Consider the following 21,118-nt stretch of genomic DNA (forward strand, 5'->3'; position numbering starts at 1 on the left):
TACAATAGTATAATGTTCGAACATGTGAGGGGGTACCAAGAGACTACGAACTTCGCCCTACTCCATAGGCATCCCAACAGTACGTGAAAATGAAGCATGTAAACTAAAACAACCAATACTGTTGAAAACCGGTCATGTTTGCGGAGTCTCTGTAGAAGCGAAGCTCCCTTTGCGTTTGTTCAATATTTCCCCTTCCTTACATAATATGTTCTGTGCCTTTCTCCTTAGTTCCTCCTCTCCCTGCGCACTTATGGTTTAGCTGCTCAAGGATATCCGGCATATATCTTGCGAAGTTAGCACATAATGAGTATAGGTAATTTTCCTTATTATTAATATTACTAAACATTCACAAAAGTATAGTATAAATAAATCAAACAAAATATATACTAATTATAAAACTGTAGTTAATCTTTTTGGCAATTTTCAATTAAAAAAATAATTTGTGATAACATTATAATAAATGGTCCTGAAACCGATATTCGCATTTTTAACATTTTTGTTTCTATGTCTGTATGTTTGTTACCTTTTCACGCGATAATGGCTGAACCGATTTCTACGAGAATTGGTATGTAAAATAAGTTAGATCCCACTTAGATATTAGGATGTATGGCATTCAAAATTCTTTCTTTAAAAGGGGGTTATAAGGGGGAATGTAGTAAATAAATCGAAATATAACCTATATCTAGTTTATTATTGAGTTTTTAGGATAATATTACATAATATCGTAGATATAAATGCTCACGCCCCTACAGAAGAGAAAGACGACCATATAAAGGATAGCTTCTATGAGGAATTGGAGTACACTTTTGAATAGTTACCTAGATATCACATGAAAATTTTATTGGGAGATTTCAATGCTAAAGTAGGACGGGAGGATATTTTTAAACCGACTATTGGAAAAGAGAACCTACACGTAACTAATAATGATAATGGAGTTAGGTTAGTCAACTTTGCCACATCAAAAAATTTAATTGTCAAAAGTACAACATTCCTCCATAAGGAAATACATACATATACTTGGACTTCTCCAGATGGATTGACACATTTCCAGATAGATCACATCTTGATAGATAAAAGAAGAGATACTAGTATAGTAGACATTCGAACCTTCAGGAGGGCAGACTGTAATTCTGACCATTATTTGGTAATTGGAGGACTAAGAGAAAGACTATCAGTAGTCAAGCGAGTAGAGCAACAAGTTAATATTAGAAGATTCAATATTCCGAAATTAAAGGACGAGGAAACTAAGCAACATAATCATGTCGAAATATCAAATACGTTTGCTGTATTAGCAACTTCCGTCTGAGTTGAGAAGGAGTTAGATGTTAATAGCGTGTGGGAAAATATCGAGATAATATCAAAATTGCAATTGTGCTAAGTATGGGTTATTATGAAACTAAGAAGAAGAAACCGTGGTTTGATGAAGATTGTTGCATGATAGTAGAAAGAAGGAAACAGGCAAAATTGAAATTCTTACAGGATCCAGTCGAGGCGAATAGAGATAATTATTTCAATATAAGACGGGAAGCAAATCGTACACTTAGGAATAAAAAGTGAGATTACTTGAAGGAAAAACTGAATGAGGTAGAAACAAATAGTAGAAATAAAAACATTAGAGACTTATATAAGGGCATAAAGGAGAGAAGGCCTGATGGCTTTATCTCTACCGGGTTAAATAAATACATACCACCACAATACTACTAAAGGAATTTAAGAATGGATACCAAGCAAGGGTAAACGTGATCAAGGATGAGAATGGTGACTTGCTTGCAGACTCTCATTCAATCCTAAACAGATGGAAAAACTATTTTGCGCAACTATTAAATGTACATAGGCCAAATAGAAATGATCGGGACGAAATTGAAACACAAACTGCTGAGCCATTTATACCCGAACCCACGGTTTCAGAAGTCGAAATTGCGATAGAAAATTTGAAAAAGTACATGTCTCCAGGTATCGATCAAATTCCAGCAGAATTAATACAAGAGGGTGGAAGTGCATTATATAGCGAAACTTATAAACTTGTACTTGCTATTTGGGAAAAGGAAATTGTACCAGAACAATGGAAGGAGTCCGTAATCGTACCTATTTTAAGAAGGGGGCAAGACTAACTGTAGTAACTTTCGAGGAATATCACTTTTGTTGACGGCGTACAAAATTTTGTCCAATATTCTTTTGAGAAGATTATCTCCATATGTAGATTAAATTATTGGGGATCATCAGTGTGGTTTTAGGCGTAATAGATCAACTATTGATCAGATTTTTTGTATCGACAGATAATGGAGAAAAATAGGAGTATGAGGGTACAGTACATCAGTTATTCATAGATTTAAAAAAGGCAAATGACTGGGTTAAGAGAGAAGTTTTATATAATATTCTTATTGAATTTGGTATTCCCAAAAAAACTAGTTCGATTAATTAAACTGAGTCTCAGTGAAACGTAGAACAGTTTCCATATAGGTCAGTTTCTATCAGATGCGTTTCCAATTCACTGTGGGCTAAAGCAAGGAAATGCACTCTCATCTTGACTTTTTAACTTCGCTTAGGAAAGTCCAGGATAACAGAGAGGGGTTGGAATTGAACGGGTTACATCAGCTGCTTATCTATGCGGATGACATGAATATGTTGGAAGAAAATCCACAAACGATTAGGGAAAATATGGGAATTTTACTTGAAGCAAGTAAAGAGAGAGGTTTGGAAGTAAATCCCGAAAAAAAAAAAAAAAAAATATATATATATATATATATTATTATGTCTCATGACGAGAATATTGTACGAAATGGAAATATAAAAATTGGAAATTTAACGTTTGAGGAGGTTGAAAAATTCAAATACCTGGGAGCAACAGTAACAAACATAAATGATACTCAGGAGGAAATTAAACATAGTATAAATATGGGAAATGCCTGTTATTATTCGGTTGAGAAGATTTTATCATCCAGTCTGCTGTCAAAAAATCTGAAATTTAGAATTTATAAAACAGTTATATTACCAGTTGTTCTTTATGGTTGTGAAACTTGGACTCTCATTTTGAGAGAGGAATACACGTTAAGGATGTTTGAGAATGAGGTGCTTAGGAAAATATCTGGGGCTAAGAGGGATGAAGTTACAGGAGAATGGAGAAAGTTACACAACGCAGAACTGCACGCATTGTATTCTTCACCTCACATAATTAGGAACATTAAATTGAGAGGTTTGAGATGGGCAAGGCATGTAGCACGTATGGGCGAATCCAGAAATGCATAGGGTAAACTAGGGTCTGTTGGACAGTCGGGCATGTTGGACACTCTGTACTTTAACGTGTTACCACGCCACTTGTGGGCACCACATTCTGCTAGAAGCCAATGACGGAAGTAGCCCCACTCGTAGGTACTTCTGTCATGGACTTCTAGCTGAATGTGGTGCCCACAAGTGGCGTGGTAACACGTTAAAGTACGGAGTGTCCAACATGCCCGACTTTCCAACAGACCCTAGTTTATCCTATAGAATATTGGTTGGGAGGCCGTAGGGAAGAAGACCTTTGGTGAGGCCGAGACGTAGATGGGAAGATAATATTAAAATGGATTTGAATATGAGGATAGAGACTGGATTAATCTTGCTCAGTACAGGGACCAATGGAGGGCTTATGTGAGGGCGACAATGAACCTCTCGGTTCCTTAAAAGCCAGTAAGTAAGTAATTAAGTAATATTTCATGACAAAAGCAGCTTTAAAAATATTTCCGACAAGTGTTACTCTGAGCAAAATTTTTGTAGGGCCGCTATTTAACGAGATACAGGAGTTTTAAAATAACAATGAGTTTTATGTCCGTGCCTCCTCAACAAAGTATATAGGTATATAAGATGAAAACAAATGACTGCGATTATTTAAGGTTATCTTGTATAACAAGCGGAAGATATTCATTTAATAATTTTTTAATTTATTGGGTATGCCCGATCGTGTAAAACTCATTCATGGGCTATATAAGAAAATACAATTACTAGGCCTATGGTGTAAAACATAATATAAATAAATAAGTCACTATCCGAAGACTAGTCTCAACCTCACAAGTGATCTACGTTCTACACCTTCCCTGATCAGGTTGGTAAGAACTTGCAGGATTGCGGCATCTTGTGGAGATTCTTACACTACGCGCTTAACACTTTCTTCTAATCATCGATTTTTAGACTTCTTTTCTGCGACATTATGATTCACGCAGTACTGTAACAGCAGAACACAAAATAATTAATGAGAATATAACACTACTGATACTTAGAACAACTACTGTAAAGTTTTAACCCGAGAGCATTCGTAATGCTTCTATTCACTATCTGCCATGACACTATACAGTAGACCTATCTACGTGGTACAGTCATTAAGTTCTAATACTGAGCGCATAGTGGCGTTGTGGTGCACTATAGCGCATAGGTGGCGCCATGGTATGATACCTTGTCAGTTAGTCTCTCGACCCAACAAGAGACAGTTGAGTGCATGCACTGTAAGCAGAACTACGGTCTTTGTTGTGACGGTGATTTGAATGCGCGCGTCGGAACTCGAGTATGTTGCAGTTTGAGCAACGGGCAAACGTCACGTTCTGTCAGAAATTAGGCGAAACTGCTATAACCGATCATAACTGGAGACGGAACATGGTGTTTCCTTTACGATCCGCAATTGAAGCGACAATCCGCCACCTGGAAAACGCCATTATATCCACGACAGAAAAATCCGCAACAAGACAGGTCAAAAGGCAAGGTGATGCTTTAACAGTTTTTTTTATTCAAATGGAATTGTTCACATAGAATTCATCCCACAAGGTGCAACTGTAGACAAGATCCTCTACAAAGAGATTCTTGGCTGTTTAAGCAATTCAGTTCGTCGTAAGCGTCCTGAGCTTTGGCATAGGAAGAATTGGCTGTTGCTACACAACAACGCCCCTGCACATCGCTCCATCCTTATCCAAGAGGAACTTGCAAGGCAACAGGTCGCTGTTTTGCCACACCCTCCGTACTCACCTGATCTCGCACCATGCGATTTTTTTTCTCTTTCCCCTCATGAAATCAATCCTACGAGGGCGTAATTTTTATGCGGCCGAAAAGGTCATGACTGCCACAAGAGAAGCCGTACGGCATCTTCCTGCCAACATCTTTTAGCGGTGCTTCCAGCAGCTACACCAACGTTGGCAGACGTGCATAGCGGCCAACGGCGACTATATTGAGGGAGGATGTCGATCTGTTTAAGTGTACGCCGTATCACGCAGCATCTTCTGAGACATCCAGATTCTTGTGGGTGCCTACCCTTCTTGCGTCAGTGTCAGAACGTAATGACTGTACCACGTATGAAATTGTTGAAATATGAATAGAATATGACTTTTCATAGATGTAAAATCTGACTATAGTAATGCAATGTGAGTACCAATTAAGTCTTAATAATATACCTGCAGTGCCTGGGAAAAGTGATATAAGTCAGTTTCCTTAAACCGTTTTTTATAATTTATTGACAACTTTCACTGGTTTATGTCGATTTGATTTTTTCTGTATGAATTATTGTAACGGGAGAAATACTTATGTCTCTTTTTCCAAGCGAGCAAATGTTCCGTAAGTTGTCAATAAATTATCAAAAAAGGTTTGTAGAAACTGTCTTATTTACTTTTCCCAGGCTCTGCAGATATAATAATATATAATCTCACTTGACGATATGTGTCAGAGGAAGAACAATTGTTTGTATGCATCTGAAGTCTGATTAGTGGAATATGTAGCTAATCGGTAATGTATGCATTGGAGGGGGAAAGAACTGGTCACTCTACCCCATTATCACCTGGCCTAGTTGCCTCATGAGTGACGCCTTATTGGGTTAATTATGAGATTCAAACCTGTCTTTGAACACTTGACTAAACAACAACAACAATATACAATTTAAAGATGATCTTGTAGTACCTAATGTCAATAATAAATGTTCAGCAATTATACTGGCTCTATATGAAAATCATAAAAGTTCCCTTGAGGCGCCCGATCTCGAAAAATAGTACCCTGACGCTGCCTAGGTCCCCCAGGCCTAAAATACATCCCTGGCGCCAAGGAAATGACGGGACATCGAAGTGGTTTTATTGACGGATTAAAAGAGATAGGCTAATACAGAATGGTTACTCTGTTTTTACTTCGAGTAGCTCTTGCATCAAAATAATTACTGTCTAATACGGATTGTGTTTTTACAATCTGTCACTAAAGTGGTAACTTTTATTAAAAGGAGAGTGTTGAGGCATGACTCCAATTCTTGTGTTGGCTTGGCTTCCTTTGAGAGAGACCGATAACTGTCGGTTTCAAGAATGGTATGCCACTCGGCATAATTTGAAGCGCGGCAAAAGTCAACTAGACGTCCACACCAGACGGTGGGCAATGCTCGTTGGCACAGCAGCCTCGATGGAAACGCACCTTTTAAAATTTATGTTTCATTCCTAATTACATAATTATATAAGTTAATAGATTGGCCATCCCTATGTTGGAACTCGCTTCCGAGTGATATAAGGGGTTGTTGGACAATAACTTCATTTAGGTCAAAATTACATAAATTCTTACTTAACAGATGGAATTTCTGATTAATATTTGTTACTTATAATGAAACTAACATCTGTCCATTCTTATTATTATTATCTTTAATTTCTCTAAATAGATTTACAAAACCTCTAATGGCAATTACATTAATATTCTCATTATAGAAATAGAAATATATATATTCTCCCTGTAACATAGTCCTAGTAAGCTTATATTAAATTAATTTTCATCATTTTACTAGCTATCTCAAATATTAAATTAATTATAATTCATTGAATTAAATTAGCTCATAAATTAAGTTACTACTTTACCTTATAGATTTATCTAAATTTAAATAAATGTGTAGTGAAGATTATTGCTGGAGAACCTTTTAAGTGTAGTGAAAATATTTGTAATTTAAATTTATGTATTGTATTGATTAAGGCTGGTTGAGTGGAAGAGAAGGCCTTATGGCCTTAACTCTGCCAGCGAAAATAAAACATTATTATTATTATTATTATTATTATTATTATTATGTTAAGAACGTAACATTTGGAACCACCACCAGGACCGCTACCGTCGATTGAGAACGATCGCTGGATGGAAGTACATTGCTCCATCCAATTCAAATGAGAGTTATAACGTGATTTCTTATACAGTAGCTAGATGGCAGATTGTGAAATTGATAAACATTGTTGTCGTCAAAGCCTATAAGGATGAGCAATCTGTTATATATTATTGATCAAGGGTTTCAGTCATACTTACGTAAGCCGTGATATTCGTCGAGACTATGAATGGTATTGTGATATTAAGCAATCACTTGCCGATATCAGTGTGTCCGGGTTTCGGTATCAACACTGTTCACTAATCCAGTAGTTAGTTACACTTTCTGAAGGTATGACATTTAAATTTCAAGTTGCAAAAACGAAAATTACACGATAAATATACTACTGTGAAAAGCAGCAATAAGTGCCTGTAGTCACTCTTGTAGTAGTTCTTTGTTAGAATTGAAACGAGTCTTAATTTTTTCAATTTAAATGCTGCATATTTTGAAAAGAGAAAAATGTGGTAGAAAATCATCTCGATCATTTATAAGTAAATTATTTTACAATATCTACACTATATAATGCTGTGTAACCTACAGTCCGGGGCATATACAGCAAGGAGGCAAAACCTGTCCTGTGACCTTATGTGCCGTGGGTATATCACCAATGTGTATGGAGGAGGAAGATAGGTTTTAATGTGAGATGAACTTCCGTGTAGATAGATTCGTATAATATTAACATAATGAAACAAACACTTTTTCTGAAAGCTCATTGTTTTCCATCTCGCACAGCTCACATGCCAGGTCTCGCCTATTCATCTATATAATTTACCAACATTATAAACAGTGGTAACACGCATGTTTTTTGAGGATATCCAAACGCTCTCTCTCACGGAAGGAAAAAGAATCTTCGGGAAGTGGCGGTGATTTAGGCCTATATTTCCGTACCAATAATGTGTCGGTAAGAGATAATAAGGAAACATTATGTTGATCACACTTTTATCATATATATATATATATATATATATATATATATATGTTGCAAATTATGTCTACATGCAAGAAACACATCAATGTAAAAAAATTCAGAAACAACTTCAGAATCTCTATTTGTAATTTTCTCAGCACTAGACTGATTTCATTCTACAGGTCTTCAACAGTGTGTGGATTGTTCATATTCTGTTTCTGTTTTAAATTCCCCTGTAGATGAAAATCACAAGCATTTAAATCCGGGGAGCGAGGTAGCAAACGTCCGCGACTAATTACGTGATCATCAAACACTTTCTTGAGTGACTTTAAATTTATTTATTTAGCTAGTAAGCAAAGTGAGTACAATTAAAAGTATACAACAAAAAATGTTTCTAGCCATTACCGTAAGAGCCAGGCTAATGTACAATGAGATCCTAGCCAATAATATAACATAACATTTACAAAGGCAGTTTGCTAAATACACTAATTAACTTAATTCAGACCGATAAATAAAATACAAGAGAAAAAAGAAAGAGAAAAGAGAAAAAAAAAAGATTTAATAGAAATAAACAATCAGATAGAAGCCAGTGACATTCAATAAAAAAATTAATATAGTCGACAGAATTGTAACTGCTTCTAATAATAAAGCGGTTGTATGTGCAGTGGAGTTATCCTGTTGGAAGTAAGCATACCGTGTTTCATCTTCAGTCAGTATTACAAAAATGAAGCCGCAGTATCTCTCGTACCTCGTACATAACGGTGTGAACTTACTACCGTAAAATAAAATGAAACAATTACTCTGCGTGCAGTTATGTCACACCATACACTAAATGAGGAACTATAGTGTCTTGTATTCTGAAGTTAATAAAACAGCTAAAATGGGACGAAGCTTCATCCATCTTTATAAGCTACAGTACCCGTTAAGAACAGATTCCAACATCCACAAAAAAAAAATTTACGCAAATAACAGAAACATATCGCTATAATCATGGATAACTGCGCTGCATTTTCAGTCCTCTTCATGCTGGTGTTTTAGACATGTCACATTCTTGTGCTAATCGGCGTGAAGCTTTCGTAGGAATTAGCTGTATTCTTGTCTTTATAGATTTGCAAGTTTCTCCGATATAGTTCTTGCATCCAGAAGGATGTACATCATTTTCAAACGTTTTGATTGATGAAGATGAATGTAACGTTTCCTTATTATCTCTTACCGACGCATTATTTGTGCGGAAGTATAGATCTATATCACTGTCAATCCACGCTGATTCGTTTTCTTCCCGTGCGATCTGATTTCTCCACTAAACCTGCTCACTACAATCGGTTATTATGCCTATAAAAGCTGGTTCACAATAAACAGCGAACGGAAACGACAACGGAAATAATGTTAAAATGTATTTAAATGTGATCATTTAGACTCACATTTAAATACATCTATTTTAACAATATTTCCGTTCTCGTTGTCGTTTCCGGTTTATTGTGAACCAGCCTTCAGTTATACCCTATATATCGCGCACTGTAGTATGTATAAACTTATTCATTTGTTGAATATGTTGCAGGTGTGGGGCATTCTGACGAGTTAATCTATCTTTTTAAGAACGCACAATACCCAGAAGTACCTGAAGATCATCCAGACGTAGAAGTCATCAATACATTGATCACTCTGTGGACTAACTTTGCTATATATGGGTATGTCGTCTCACATTGGAGGTAGAAACGATATGAATGTTTGAAAAGAATAAGTTGTAATCAAACAATAAAACGGACGCTTAGACATTAATTATTTTTAACACAAGTAACAAACTGATATTAAATAAAATTATAGATATAAATTTAAATTTATTGTAATCTTCAGATACACAGAAATGCAGAGTATCTTTCATTGATTCTCAAGGAAGGGCTAAGACTTGTACAGGGTGCGTCAGAAAGAACGGATGGATTTCACATGGCAAGAAAATTGTAAAGATTCATGAAATCAAAAATTTATTGTTATCAACATATTCACTAATACATGCAGTTTATTTATGTAAAACAACATTATCCATATGATGTCCTTGGCTTTCAATACAGGCATCGAGGCGTTTTTTGATGTTCGCCATCACTTTCACAGTCATAGCTGGTGCAATTGCCACGATTTCTTCACGAATCGCTGTCTTCAGTTCGTCCAGTGTATGTGATCGATGTTTACAAACTTACGCCTTCAAATGGTCCCAAAGAAAGAAGTCGCAGGGCGCGAGATCTTACCGTAGCCTCGGACAATCTCAGTGCAATAGAATTTCGTCCAGGTGATTTCTTCTTTAATGTTGAACCTGTGATACGAAATGAAGCCTCCCACCGCAAAATTGTATTCCGAGTTGGAATCCTAGCGTGACATCCGATGTCGAAATGAGTCCTGAGTGGCGATCACAGACTCTTCATTTTTCAAAAATGTCTCTACGATGAAAGCACGTTGTACACCAGACCAACACCATGTTCTCAACTGAAACTGCATTCTCTGGCTGACCCAACAGTCGTGGTCCCCCTCACTATATCTCTCTCCTCGTTGCGTATCGATAGTTTGAAATCCATCCGTTCTTTCTGACGCACCCTTTATTATTATTATTATTATTATTATTATTATTATTATTATTATTATTATTATTATTATTACTATTATTATTACTCTTATTATTGATTAAAAACAATTATTTTCATGTGTATGCTGTTTACTTTCAAGTCATTAGAAAGACATGGTTTAAATTTCTTTTTTACAAGATCGTTTGTTTGTTGTTGTTTTTTTTTTTTTGTGTATTTACAGTCATTTTTGTTAGGCTTTCAAAGTTAGAATTCCCACACAGAAACATCTTGCTAGGCAAACTGTTCTTCATGACACAAACCTATATTAAAATAGACCCATTACAATGCACTTATTGTTAGTTACCATTACAGTACAGTTTCGCGAAGGCTTTGAATAATATTACTTTTAATTTTCAATGCAATATACATTGTATTTGCAATTTTAAAAATATTATCCTGCAAAATAATGTTGTACAATACACGTTTGTGAAGTGCATTAAAAATCTCGGAAATTGAAAAACTCGCTGTGCTCGTTTCTCAAATTTTTCCTCGATTATGTAAAAAACACTTTCCAACCTTGTATCGTAATATTCTTTTTCTGATGAGAAGTACTTGACTTTAAACATTTATATTAACGTTTAGGCAATTGCTTATGAAAATTCTAATATTTTAAAAGTAAAGTTTTACATTGTTGAATGCAATTATTTTCAATGCGTTTCGAAAGCTATTAGGATTTAGTTCGCTCTTTTTCTAACCACACTCTTAACTACTCACACCCACTAAACAATGTTCTGTGAGAATCAGTACGAATTTTTATTTTAAAGATTATATGATTATGGTGAAAGTTCTTGTACACAAGTGAAGTTTAAATTTCCTAAAATTATAGACGGCTCGACACTTCTGTTCTAACATTTTCTTCGTGAACGTTGGTTATGATTTCGTTTGCGATTTGCACATTATACTTAAAACTGTCCCCCCTTCCTCTCCCAGCATAGAAACCTTACACTAACTTCATTGACGAAACCCTTCTCTGATGTAAGCCTCGTCGTCTTTTTTATTTCTTCTCAAGTTTCGGTCATTTCTTTCCCCTTCAGAGGCTAACTCAATCTTTTCATCTAGTCCTTGGTAGAGCCATGTCATGCTTTTCCATAATATGTGAAAACGTATGCTTGCCGTGGTATCTATCTGAGCACATTCTTTCAATCTGATGTTGCCATTATCTTCAATGACCTTCAATTTTCACAATAGTTTTTCGTTTATAGTATAGATCTTATTTCACTGCTTTTCATTTTAGTTAACAATGAATCAATTTTGACTGACCTGGGAAATTTCATTTCTGCTTTTTTTCTATTCGCTTTCTATCTTGAAATTTTATGGTTAATGTTTCACAACCCCTTTTCATGCGACTTTGTTCATGGAGGTCGCAGCCACTTAGCCACCCAGAGCGACACGAGCATTTCGCGCTTAAGCAACGTTGCAAAGTACTAATGTTAAGTTTCAATTGTTGCCAGTTATGCTAAGTTATTTATTACATGCACCATGACGAAATATTATGACCACGAAGAAGATGAGATATATTAAATAAGTCGCGTGAAAGGCATTATAGTACAGGTTTTTAAACATATTTCCTCGACACTTATTTCTTATCAATGCATTTGTTCTGTTGTACTACTGTATACAGTATGCGAATGAAGTCCGCATTCCTCTATATTTATGGCAACGTGACGTAAGTAATCATGCCACATTCCTGTTGGTAATATTGGTCCGATATTCGCACGTGATTTTCCGCTCTTTCGAGATCTGCTTTCTTAGGTGCTACCCTTGTTGAAGTTCTGAGAAAGTTAAAAAATATCATAGAGGACTCGGTGCGCTGTTTGGGAAGATAGTATAGACAAAGATGACACAGCAATGGGAAAAGAAGGTTTTTACGATACGCTGAGAATTGGAAGGCCATCGACAAGGCTTGAATATTCTGCACATATCGCTGAATTTTTCCAATGATCCACGGTTATACGTAAGCGAAAACGTGCTCCTGAGTTGGAAATGAGGCCTACCAGAGTCAACCATACAAAAACACACGAAATTGGACCTACAAGTGAAATAATGGCGTCAATTGAAAGTTAATGAATTACCAGATGCATATAAGGACAGAATGTATGGACACTTATGCTATATGCTGCAACAATTTGCAACAATGGCTCAGCAGACAAAAGCCATGTTTTGAGATGAATGCGCGATTTATCGCAGTTCCTTCAGTCCCAATTTCTTTTTCTGGAGAAAAGAAAATCCACATTTCTTTGAAGAAATTGATGGCAACGCAACGCATTTGTTTAGCCCTTATTTGTCATGGCTCTGTTTATGATGTCAATTATCTTCAAATGATCAACAACCATGAGGCATGAGAATCTTGTACAGTGTTTGGTTTCAAAACGGGAGAGTCCCTCGAGTTGACTGTTCGACACTATCTGAACGCATTCTTCGGGAATCGCTGGATCGGATGAAGATTGGACACTTGTCCAGCTCCTGTTTCGTGGCCTCGAAGTAGGCCTGATCTGACGATCGGATAACGAACTCTGGCGTTTTATCCAAGAGAAGGTGCGAAAGCACCGTTATTCAACAAAGAATGAACTCCAGAATGCGATATATGCTGCCTTCCAGAAACTCTCCCCAGAAGTGTTGATCAACATGAAGAACAGACCTAGAGGCGTATTCAGCTATGGAGAGCCCACGGAGGGACACATAAAGATGTTTGAGATTTTTAAGAAGTAAGTTCCGTGTTTTGTTATATGTTTATATAGGTGTATACGAGCTTTGTGATCAGCTTCTATTTTCTTCAGTGTCTAAATTATTTTTCAGTTATAACCCAACCGAAATGTTTAAAAATATCTCCAGTTCTATATTTTGGACGTCTAAGATTATCCTTTTATATTTACTTTTCGTTTGGCAATGCTGTTTTAAGTATATGAAGTTGCAGTGTCGATTTGCTACCTCCTCAGGCTTGCTACTTCCTCATCGGGCGCCTGCCCTGGCAGCAGACAGGGTAGCACTCTCCAGATATCGAAGGTATCGCGGAAAATGTTCGGGAGGAAAGACACTAGATAAGGGAAAGGAACACTGGCAGGAATGCAAGAGGTGTATGTGACGCTACAAATGCAGAGAAAGGAATCCATCTAGGAAACTAGAAACACTCTTATAAGACTGTAATGGATAATGAAGGCTAATGGACTGCGGTCAATGTTGTTCTTAGAGTAGGAGCTCTGACAATTCATTTCCTTGTGCTTCAGGATCATGGATTTCCAGAAGACAGTTGTAACACTATAAAATTATATATATATATATATATATATATATATATATATATATATATATATATATATATATATGCGCACAAGACCAGTAACCAAAAAGGTTAATTTGGAGAATTTGTATGCTTTGAATTTTATATTAAAAATAACAACAATACGACTTCTTGTCATGTAATATTGATACTTAAAACTCAGAACGAAGCTTCTTAAGAATAGAAAATTGATGTTTAATTTCCCGCTGCTTTTCATGTAATTGAATCACGAAAATTACTTCAATTAGTTACAAACTTATTAAATTTTGTTCAAGTCTTCCAATCTCATGTTACATTTGCAACAAAAACTAAGATTATTTCACATCCATACTTCCCGGAAATTTACACATACAGACATTGGGCAAGAAAAAATCTGATTAGTATACAGGATGGCCCACTGAACTCTTTCGCCTCCGATAGGGTGTAAAATATTTCAGATATATACAAACTGACAATTACAAGTTAAATTACATCGAAGAGGATATCTCAAAGACATAATGTATTTTTTGTACACGAAATAATTTTCAAAATCTTTAAGTCAATTTTCTATTTTTAAGTGGGAAAAAACTGTGCTTTGTATTGCAAATGATGCGTTAGCTTTGTCTAATAGCTACTGGCTACTTTACTGAGTGTCTGAATGTCACCGGTAAGAGTGAACATAAGCAATGTCTGACCAAGGATCGAACAGAGGGAGGACAATTCTGGTTGCAGATGTGCGTCAATTAAATCACAATCACAATGTACTGTACATTTTAATACTATGGAGATAATGCACATAGTGAAGTGAGACATAAAATCAGTGTACAATAAAATATAAACAATTATTCTAAAAAAAGAAGAACAAAACACAAAATCTCCGGTGTGCAATCACACCGTCGATATCTTATCGTTCAATTGTCCAGTACAGATCTGAAGAAATAAGGGTTGTATTGGATAGTGTACAGTACTATGTGTGTGTTCGAGCTTCAATTATATCAAAATAATGAAAGGAAAGTTGCGTCAGACATTTTTTATGTTTACTCTTACCGGTAACATTCAAAGAGTCAGTAAAGTAGTCAGTTGTTATTAGACAAAGCTAACGCAACATTTGCAATACAAAACATAGTTGATTCTCATTTAAAAACAGAAAGTTGACTTTAATATCTTGAAATTTATTTCATGTACAAAAAATACATTACGTGTATCATATGTCTCCTTCGATGTAATTTAACTTGTAATTGTCGGTTTGTGTATATCCGAAATATTTCACATGCTATCGAAAGGGAAAGAGTTAAGTGTTAAGTAAATGTTAAGAAATGAATAGAAAGAACATTTTTTGAGGTCTGATTTCTATACATTTGCAAAGTATGATGTGTTACATCGCTGACGGAGAGAAAACTAATTTACATTTTCCTGTTCACTTTTCATGAAAACACGAATTTCTTCAGCAGTCTAAATTTTGTAAGTTAATTTTAGTAGAACTATCAAAATTACTCATTACAAATTGTCCTTATATAATAAACAAAGCTCGGAAGTTGGGGACTTGTGTCTTTGAACGTGGCTAAGCGACCGGACTTCAATGTCAACAAACTCCCGCTTCCAGCACGGAGGTACTGTCAGGTCTGCTATAAAAGTGGTTCCTGGCTGGAACAACATAATGATAATATTATGATAGGTTGAAACATCTAATTTTATAGCATATATATAAATAAACATGCAAAATACATCAAATTTACAGTTCTGCTCTGTACATTTCATTACAGTGTATGACTACATGCATTCGAAGATTTTCGAACCCATAAATTCTTCGTCTGTTAGTTAAACATGATTTGAAACGAAGGAAATTATTTCCACGTCACATGAAGTGACGGGAGCAAACTTTAATTTTTTTATTTTATTTATTTTAACTAGCTACCTAGTGAGTACAAATTGCATTTATAAAATAAAAATGTTTCTAGCCACTACCGTAAGAGTCAGGCTCGTGTACGGTGTGGTCTTAGTGAATAATATAACATAAAATTTACAAGGACAGTTTACTAAATACAGTAATTAACTTAATTCAAACCAATAAATACAACACAAGAGCAAGAATAAAGAAGAAAGGGAAAACGAGAGAAAAATACACATTTAATATAAATTGACAATCCGACAGAAGCCAGTGATATTCAATAAAAACATGAATATAGTCGATAGAAATAAAAGGTAAAAAAAGTACATTTGTTACTATTATATATCATGGATAATTTTACAAAATTCTGTTTTAAAAGTTTCAATTTAAAAAAATTTCAAATTTGGAAAATGGTTTGAAATTTTATTATAAAGTCTTGGGCCTAAATAAAATACTGAATATTTCACTGTCACTGTTTCCTGTTCGATTTTCAGCAGATCTCGTATCTGAGAAAGATAAGTATATCCTAAATTTTTCTCGCAAATAGTTTTCAATTAGTGTATCACTACTAGGGAAGGTCCCTCTACGACTTGATCCATGGCTATGGACAAATTCTCCATCAATTTAAAGGACTGCAATGTCTTTCAATGAATGCCCGTTTCCAGCTCTAGTTTATGTGTGGTACAACTTACAAGATATAAACTCTGCATTAGAAGAAAATAATGTATCTCCTCAGAATTCCTCCACGAAATTCTGTACCTAAAATTTAAGAAATGCATTTTCAAACTTCCATAACACCCATTCGAATAACACGTATTTTCTAATTCCTCAAACAGACCGTTTACCTGTAATTCTCTTAATGTCATTGGCTTCGACGTGACACAGTTTATTCGTTCGTCTTCTTGCCATTCGATGTGACCACTTTCTTAGTACAAACGACTGTCCCTGAGCACTTGCAGCGTGAGCTTTGTGTACGTTAAGCCTGTAATCTTACTCAAGCACACGACACACAAGTCCCCAAGATCCGAGCTTTGATAATAAAGCATCGATGCTGTTCATTTCAGATCTCCAACTCCGCCTGGTGGTGATGTGCCACAAGATGTTGAGTGGCAGCCAATTGATGTTAATGACACTCACACTGTGTACCTGGAGTTCGACAATGCTGCACCGCCGTCTGTTCCATCGTATGGAATTATGCCTCTCAACATCAGTATGCAACAAGATATGTTGAAGGAACGCATGGAATTTTGGGATTCTCTTCCTCTCAAAGAAAATGAATTGTCAGCGGAATTCTGAGAATGTTGTGTTCATTTATTTTCACTATACTATAGCTTATCACTATACTATAGCTATAGTTCATAATAGTACTATATGTATTGTTGAATTTGTATGAATTCTGAAGTTCACTGGAACTTGTAATTAAATCAGTTTCTATTCAATATGTGTTCATGATTCATAAGTACGGTCGTCCCTGGCTTCTTCTTTCGTTATATTGGTAGCCTATTGAATTTTTGACAGGAACATAATTAGGAGGATCAGAGAGGCAAATCCCCCTCACTCCTCCAGTTTAAGACTTAAAAAATTAATAAATGAGTAGGGACCGTATTTTTTTTTAATAGCACAAGTGTGAAATTTTCCACAATTACTTTCTTCTTTTCAGTTACCCATACAGATAACTACTTACAATACCAAATTACAGCAAACAAAGCCGTGAATTAATAACGCGGAATTTGGATCATTGTACGAAATGTCAATAACCTGAATTATACCCCCTCAATCACAAAGGTACGAAATAAGCACTAAAATTTGATTCAGTATTGCTAAAACTTGTGTGCGACTTTAGTTTCAGTTAATTTGTCAATCGCTTGGTAACGCTAACATCTGTATTTGCTCTGTAAACATTGTATACACTCACTTTTACTATCTCTTATGACTACCGAAAGAAGATCGATTTCTATAGCCGTGATTTTAAGAAATCTCTTATGTGGCAATACACAACATAATTTTTCAGGAAGAAAAAACTGAAAGGGTGAGAATAATATATTCCTAAGTCATATATACAACATTTTACAGGTGAGAGCATGTTAAAGATTTCGAGTCCAATGCTATTAAGTGCTCTATCATAATTTCTTAGGCAAATACTTACGTCATTTGTTGAGTAATTTTATAATATTTTACTAGTACCTAGCTTCCCCATATGTGTAAGTAATGAACTCTCACAATAACATGTTTGTTAAAAGTGCGGCTTTGGATTAGCCTATTTCATTCTCACACCTTCAATTAATTAAAATTAATGGGCCTACATATGAATATGAAGTATTTTGATAGAAAACGTTGGTGAAAATGATGAACATAAATGACATCATCGAGTATCTGTGTAGGGCTATTGATATTTAATTAATATTTTCTTCCTTCTGAAAAATTATTTCTGTACTGTTACATAAGAGGTTTCATAAAATCAACGATGATATGTAACACACAACATACCTCCATCTATGCTGCAGTAACCTATGTTGTGCTCCGGATTTGATGCGAAGAGGTTTTATGGACAGTAGTAGAAGACCAGAATGACTTCAGTGTGAATTATTTGCAGGCAAAATGGTTTGCTAAGCCAACTGTAGAGAGTGAGAGGTGCTTTTCTGCACAGGCTTACACGAATATACTCATGCTGTCCCACAAATCTTCGTGAGGATGATGTACAAATGGGCAATGTTAAAGGGTTGTGGTCAGAGGCGGCCCATCCTTATGTGCTATAATGCTACAGCACAATGATAATTTTTGCTCAAATAATGTATTTGCAATACTATAGTATTTGATCTGTCATTTGACAATTTCCCGTAGTTATGTTCATGACGCGTTGTAGAGTGTTTAGTCTCCGCTCTTCGCTCCTTGGTGCCTCAGGGGGTACTTTGTGCTACTCAAAACTCTACATGAGAATGTAGACAATTAATGCGTATGTGCGAAGCTGAAATCACTGTTCTGATGGCTATTTTTACGCGGGGAAGAGCTGTAGTCAGCTTCAGCACGACACAGCTTGGAGATTGCAAAAGTAAAGCGTAATGGAAGAATGCTATGTACAATGTATTTGGTAATTCAAGTGTCCGACTGCTGCTGCCATCTACCTGATTTTTAGGCTTCTCCTGAATCAGTCAGCAAGCGATGGAAAATGGAATCCCAGAAAATTGAAGCCAAGGAAGTATGTGATCATATAATTCAGGAAACTACTTATCGTTTCCAGTCTTTAAGCTACGTAGACGCAACAAAATTGTTAAACAGAAAATTTTTTTGACAATTTTTCGCATAATTTTCCTGAACGCGAACTTGAAGTTGCTGTCAACAGCTACACTGTACTGAACAAAAGAGTGTTAAAGACACAACTTGCAGTTCTATAGGGAAGACCCGACTGTTCAATTGTTGCAATATATAACATAGCCTCCAACAATTCACAGGATCCATTCTGTGAAGTAACGAAGTTGTTAAATATTTTGGTTACAACACCAATGACCACTGCTGAGTTAGAAAGATGTTTTTCTTGCTTGAAACGGATAAAAACTTTTTTAAGGAACACTATGTCCCAGGATCGCCTCACTGCTCTTGCAATACTGTTAATAGAAAAGAGTATGAAGTCCAAGATAGTGGGGTTTAACACCAGGATAATTGACAAGTTCTACAGTAGGAAGAAGCGTCATGTGGACTTCATATTTCGTCACTAGGCGAGTCTCAAATTAAGATAAATGCATATAAGTATATACAGTAGGCCGATATAGAGATTGTAGCACACTCATTATTTTGACCACCAGCCGCTACTGGTTGTGGTCAGTCCTCTTACCATGTAGGGGAAACTGACCTAAAATGACATACTCAGATAAAATGACATACCTTAGGTTTCTCAATATTTGTGCACGAGACAACATTCCTCTGAACTGGGTTATGTTCGTATATTGGATACAGAGAACCTCCATAAATTACGTTGATTTTTCGTGAAAAATCTTATTTGTATGCTTAAATCAGTAAAAATCTTGTTGCCGAACTTTGGAGTGACATGTCTTTGGTGGCATTTTACATAGAGATAGACGTAAAGAAATCAAACACATTTTTTTTATGTATGAGGCATGTACGTACTTCGGTTCTGATTATTTTTAACCTATTTTGTAATCTCTAAATCCATGCGAGCGTTGGCTGTACCTCCATATGTTGAAAGGTACCAGTCAGGGTAAAATGACATACCGTCTATGAGGATAAAATAACACACTATGTCATTTTACCCGAAATGAAAGTTTTAGATGAAAAACACATCCATCCTACATGAATTTGGAATGTTGATGAATCGGCGCTATTCCTAGCTGTTCAAAGACCAAAGAAAATCCTTGCAGCTCGAGAAAAGAAATAGATAGGGATTATAAAATGCGCCAAGCGAGGTCAACAAGCAACAGTGTTGTCATATGAGTTCTCCTGGAAATTTTGTTCTGCCTGCTTTGATATTTGTCATGAAGTCAAAACAAGAAAGTTTTTGATGAAGCTTCATCTGGCACATTAATACTAGTTAATGAACTGGGATGGATGACCGGGTAGTTCTTTACACAGTGGCTCAAGTGCTGAATATATCAAAATATCTAAAAACAACGAATTACTTCTTCTGGTTGATGCCCATTTGGACCACAAACATATTGATATGTTGACATATGCAAGAGGTAATGGTTTCATTCTCTCTGCACATCACGGATCAACGTCACCTCTAAGACGTGAAATTTTTTGGGTCTCTCAAATCGTATCAGAACCAGGAAGACTCCAAATAGTTGAGGGTTTATCTTAGGAGAGCTGGGTGATCCAATACCAGATTGGCAGTTTATTTTCATTGGTCTACAGAAAAGCAGCCACCAACCACAATGCTATTATTTGATTTGCACAAACAAGAATTTGGCCTTTGAATCAATCCTCATATATTTTCAAATCATGTTTTTAGTGCTGCAGGAATACCCGAATGGCCTATCATAAGAAGAAAGCCCAAAATCGGAAACAACAAATGCTGAAGACAATGGCCTAACTGGAAGTATCTGCACTAATTCCTATAACTGCAGCTGGATCTGCGACACCAGTAAGTTTCTTCAACAGCTGAGTCATGTTATTTGTGATGTTCTGAAGAGTATATGTTGTAAATCTTTAAAGAAAACTACATCGAGCTTATTCGTGAGACCGTATTACGTATCCCCACTTCTGTTTCATCACAAATTGGGCATTTCTATAGGAAAAAAGCACAACAGAGAAGGAAATTTTACTAGCAGCCTTTACGTTGCTGAGATGAAAACAAGTGCTGTAGAGTCGAAATTTTTAAAATTATTATGTG

General features: G+C 35.9%; 1 protein-coding gene across 1 annotated transcript in view; it reads left to right on the forward strand.

Moving 5' to 3' along the window:
• Positions 1 to 17,213, forward strand: part of LOC138705174 (juvenile hormone esterase-like) — a 58,330-nt gene extending 41,117 nt beyond the window's left edge. The window contains exons 9-10 of the mRNA XM_069833879.1: positions 9,574 to 9,703; positions 16,839 to 17,213. Of these exons, the coding sequence (XP_069689980.1) occupies positions 9,574 to 9,703; positions 16,839 to 17,070 (362 nt within the window). The 3' untranslated portion in view covers positions 17,071 to 17,213. The remainder of the gene's footprint in view (positions 1 to 9,573; positions 9,704 to 16,838) is intronic.
• Positions 17,214 to 21,118: the final 3,905 nt, after the last annotated feature.

This window comes from Periplaneta americana, chromosome 8 (genome assembly GCF_040183065.1).
Source record: "Periplaneta americana isolate PAMFEO1 chromosome 8, P.americana_PAMFEO1_priV1, whole genome shotgun sequence".
Lineage (NCBI taxonomy): Eukaryota > Metazoa > Arthropoda > Insecta > Blattodea > Blattidae > Periplaneta > Periplaneta americana.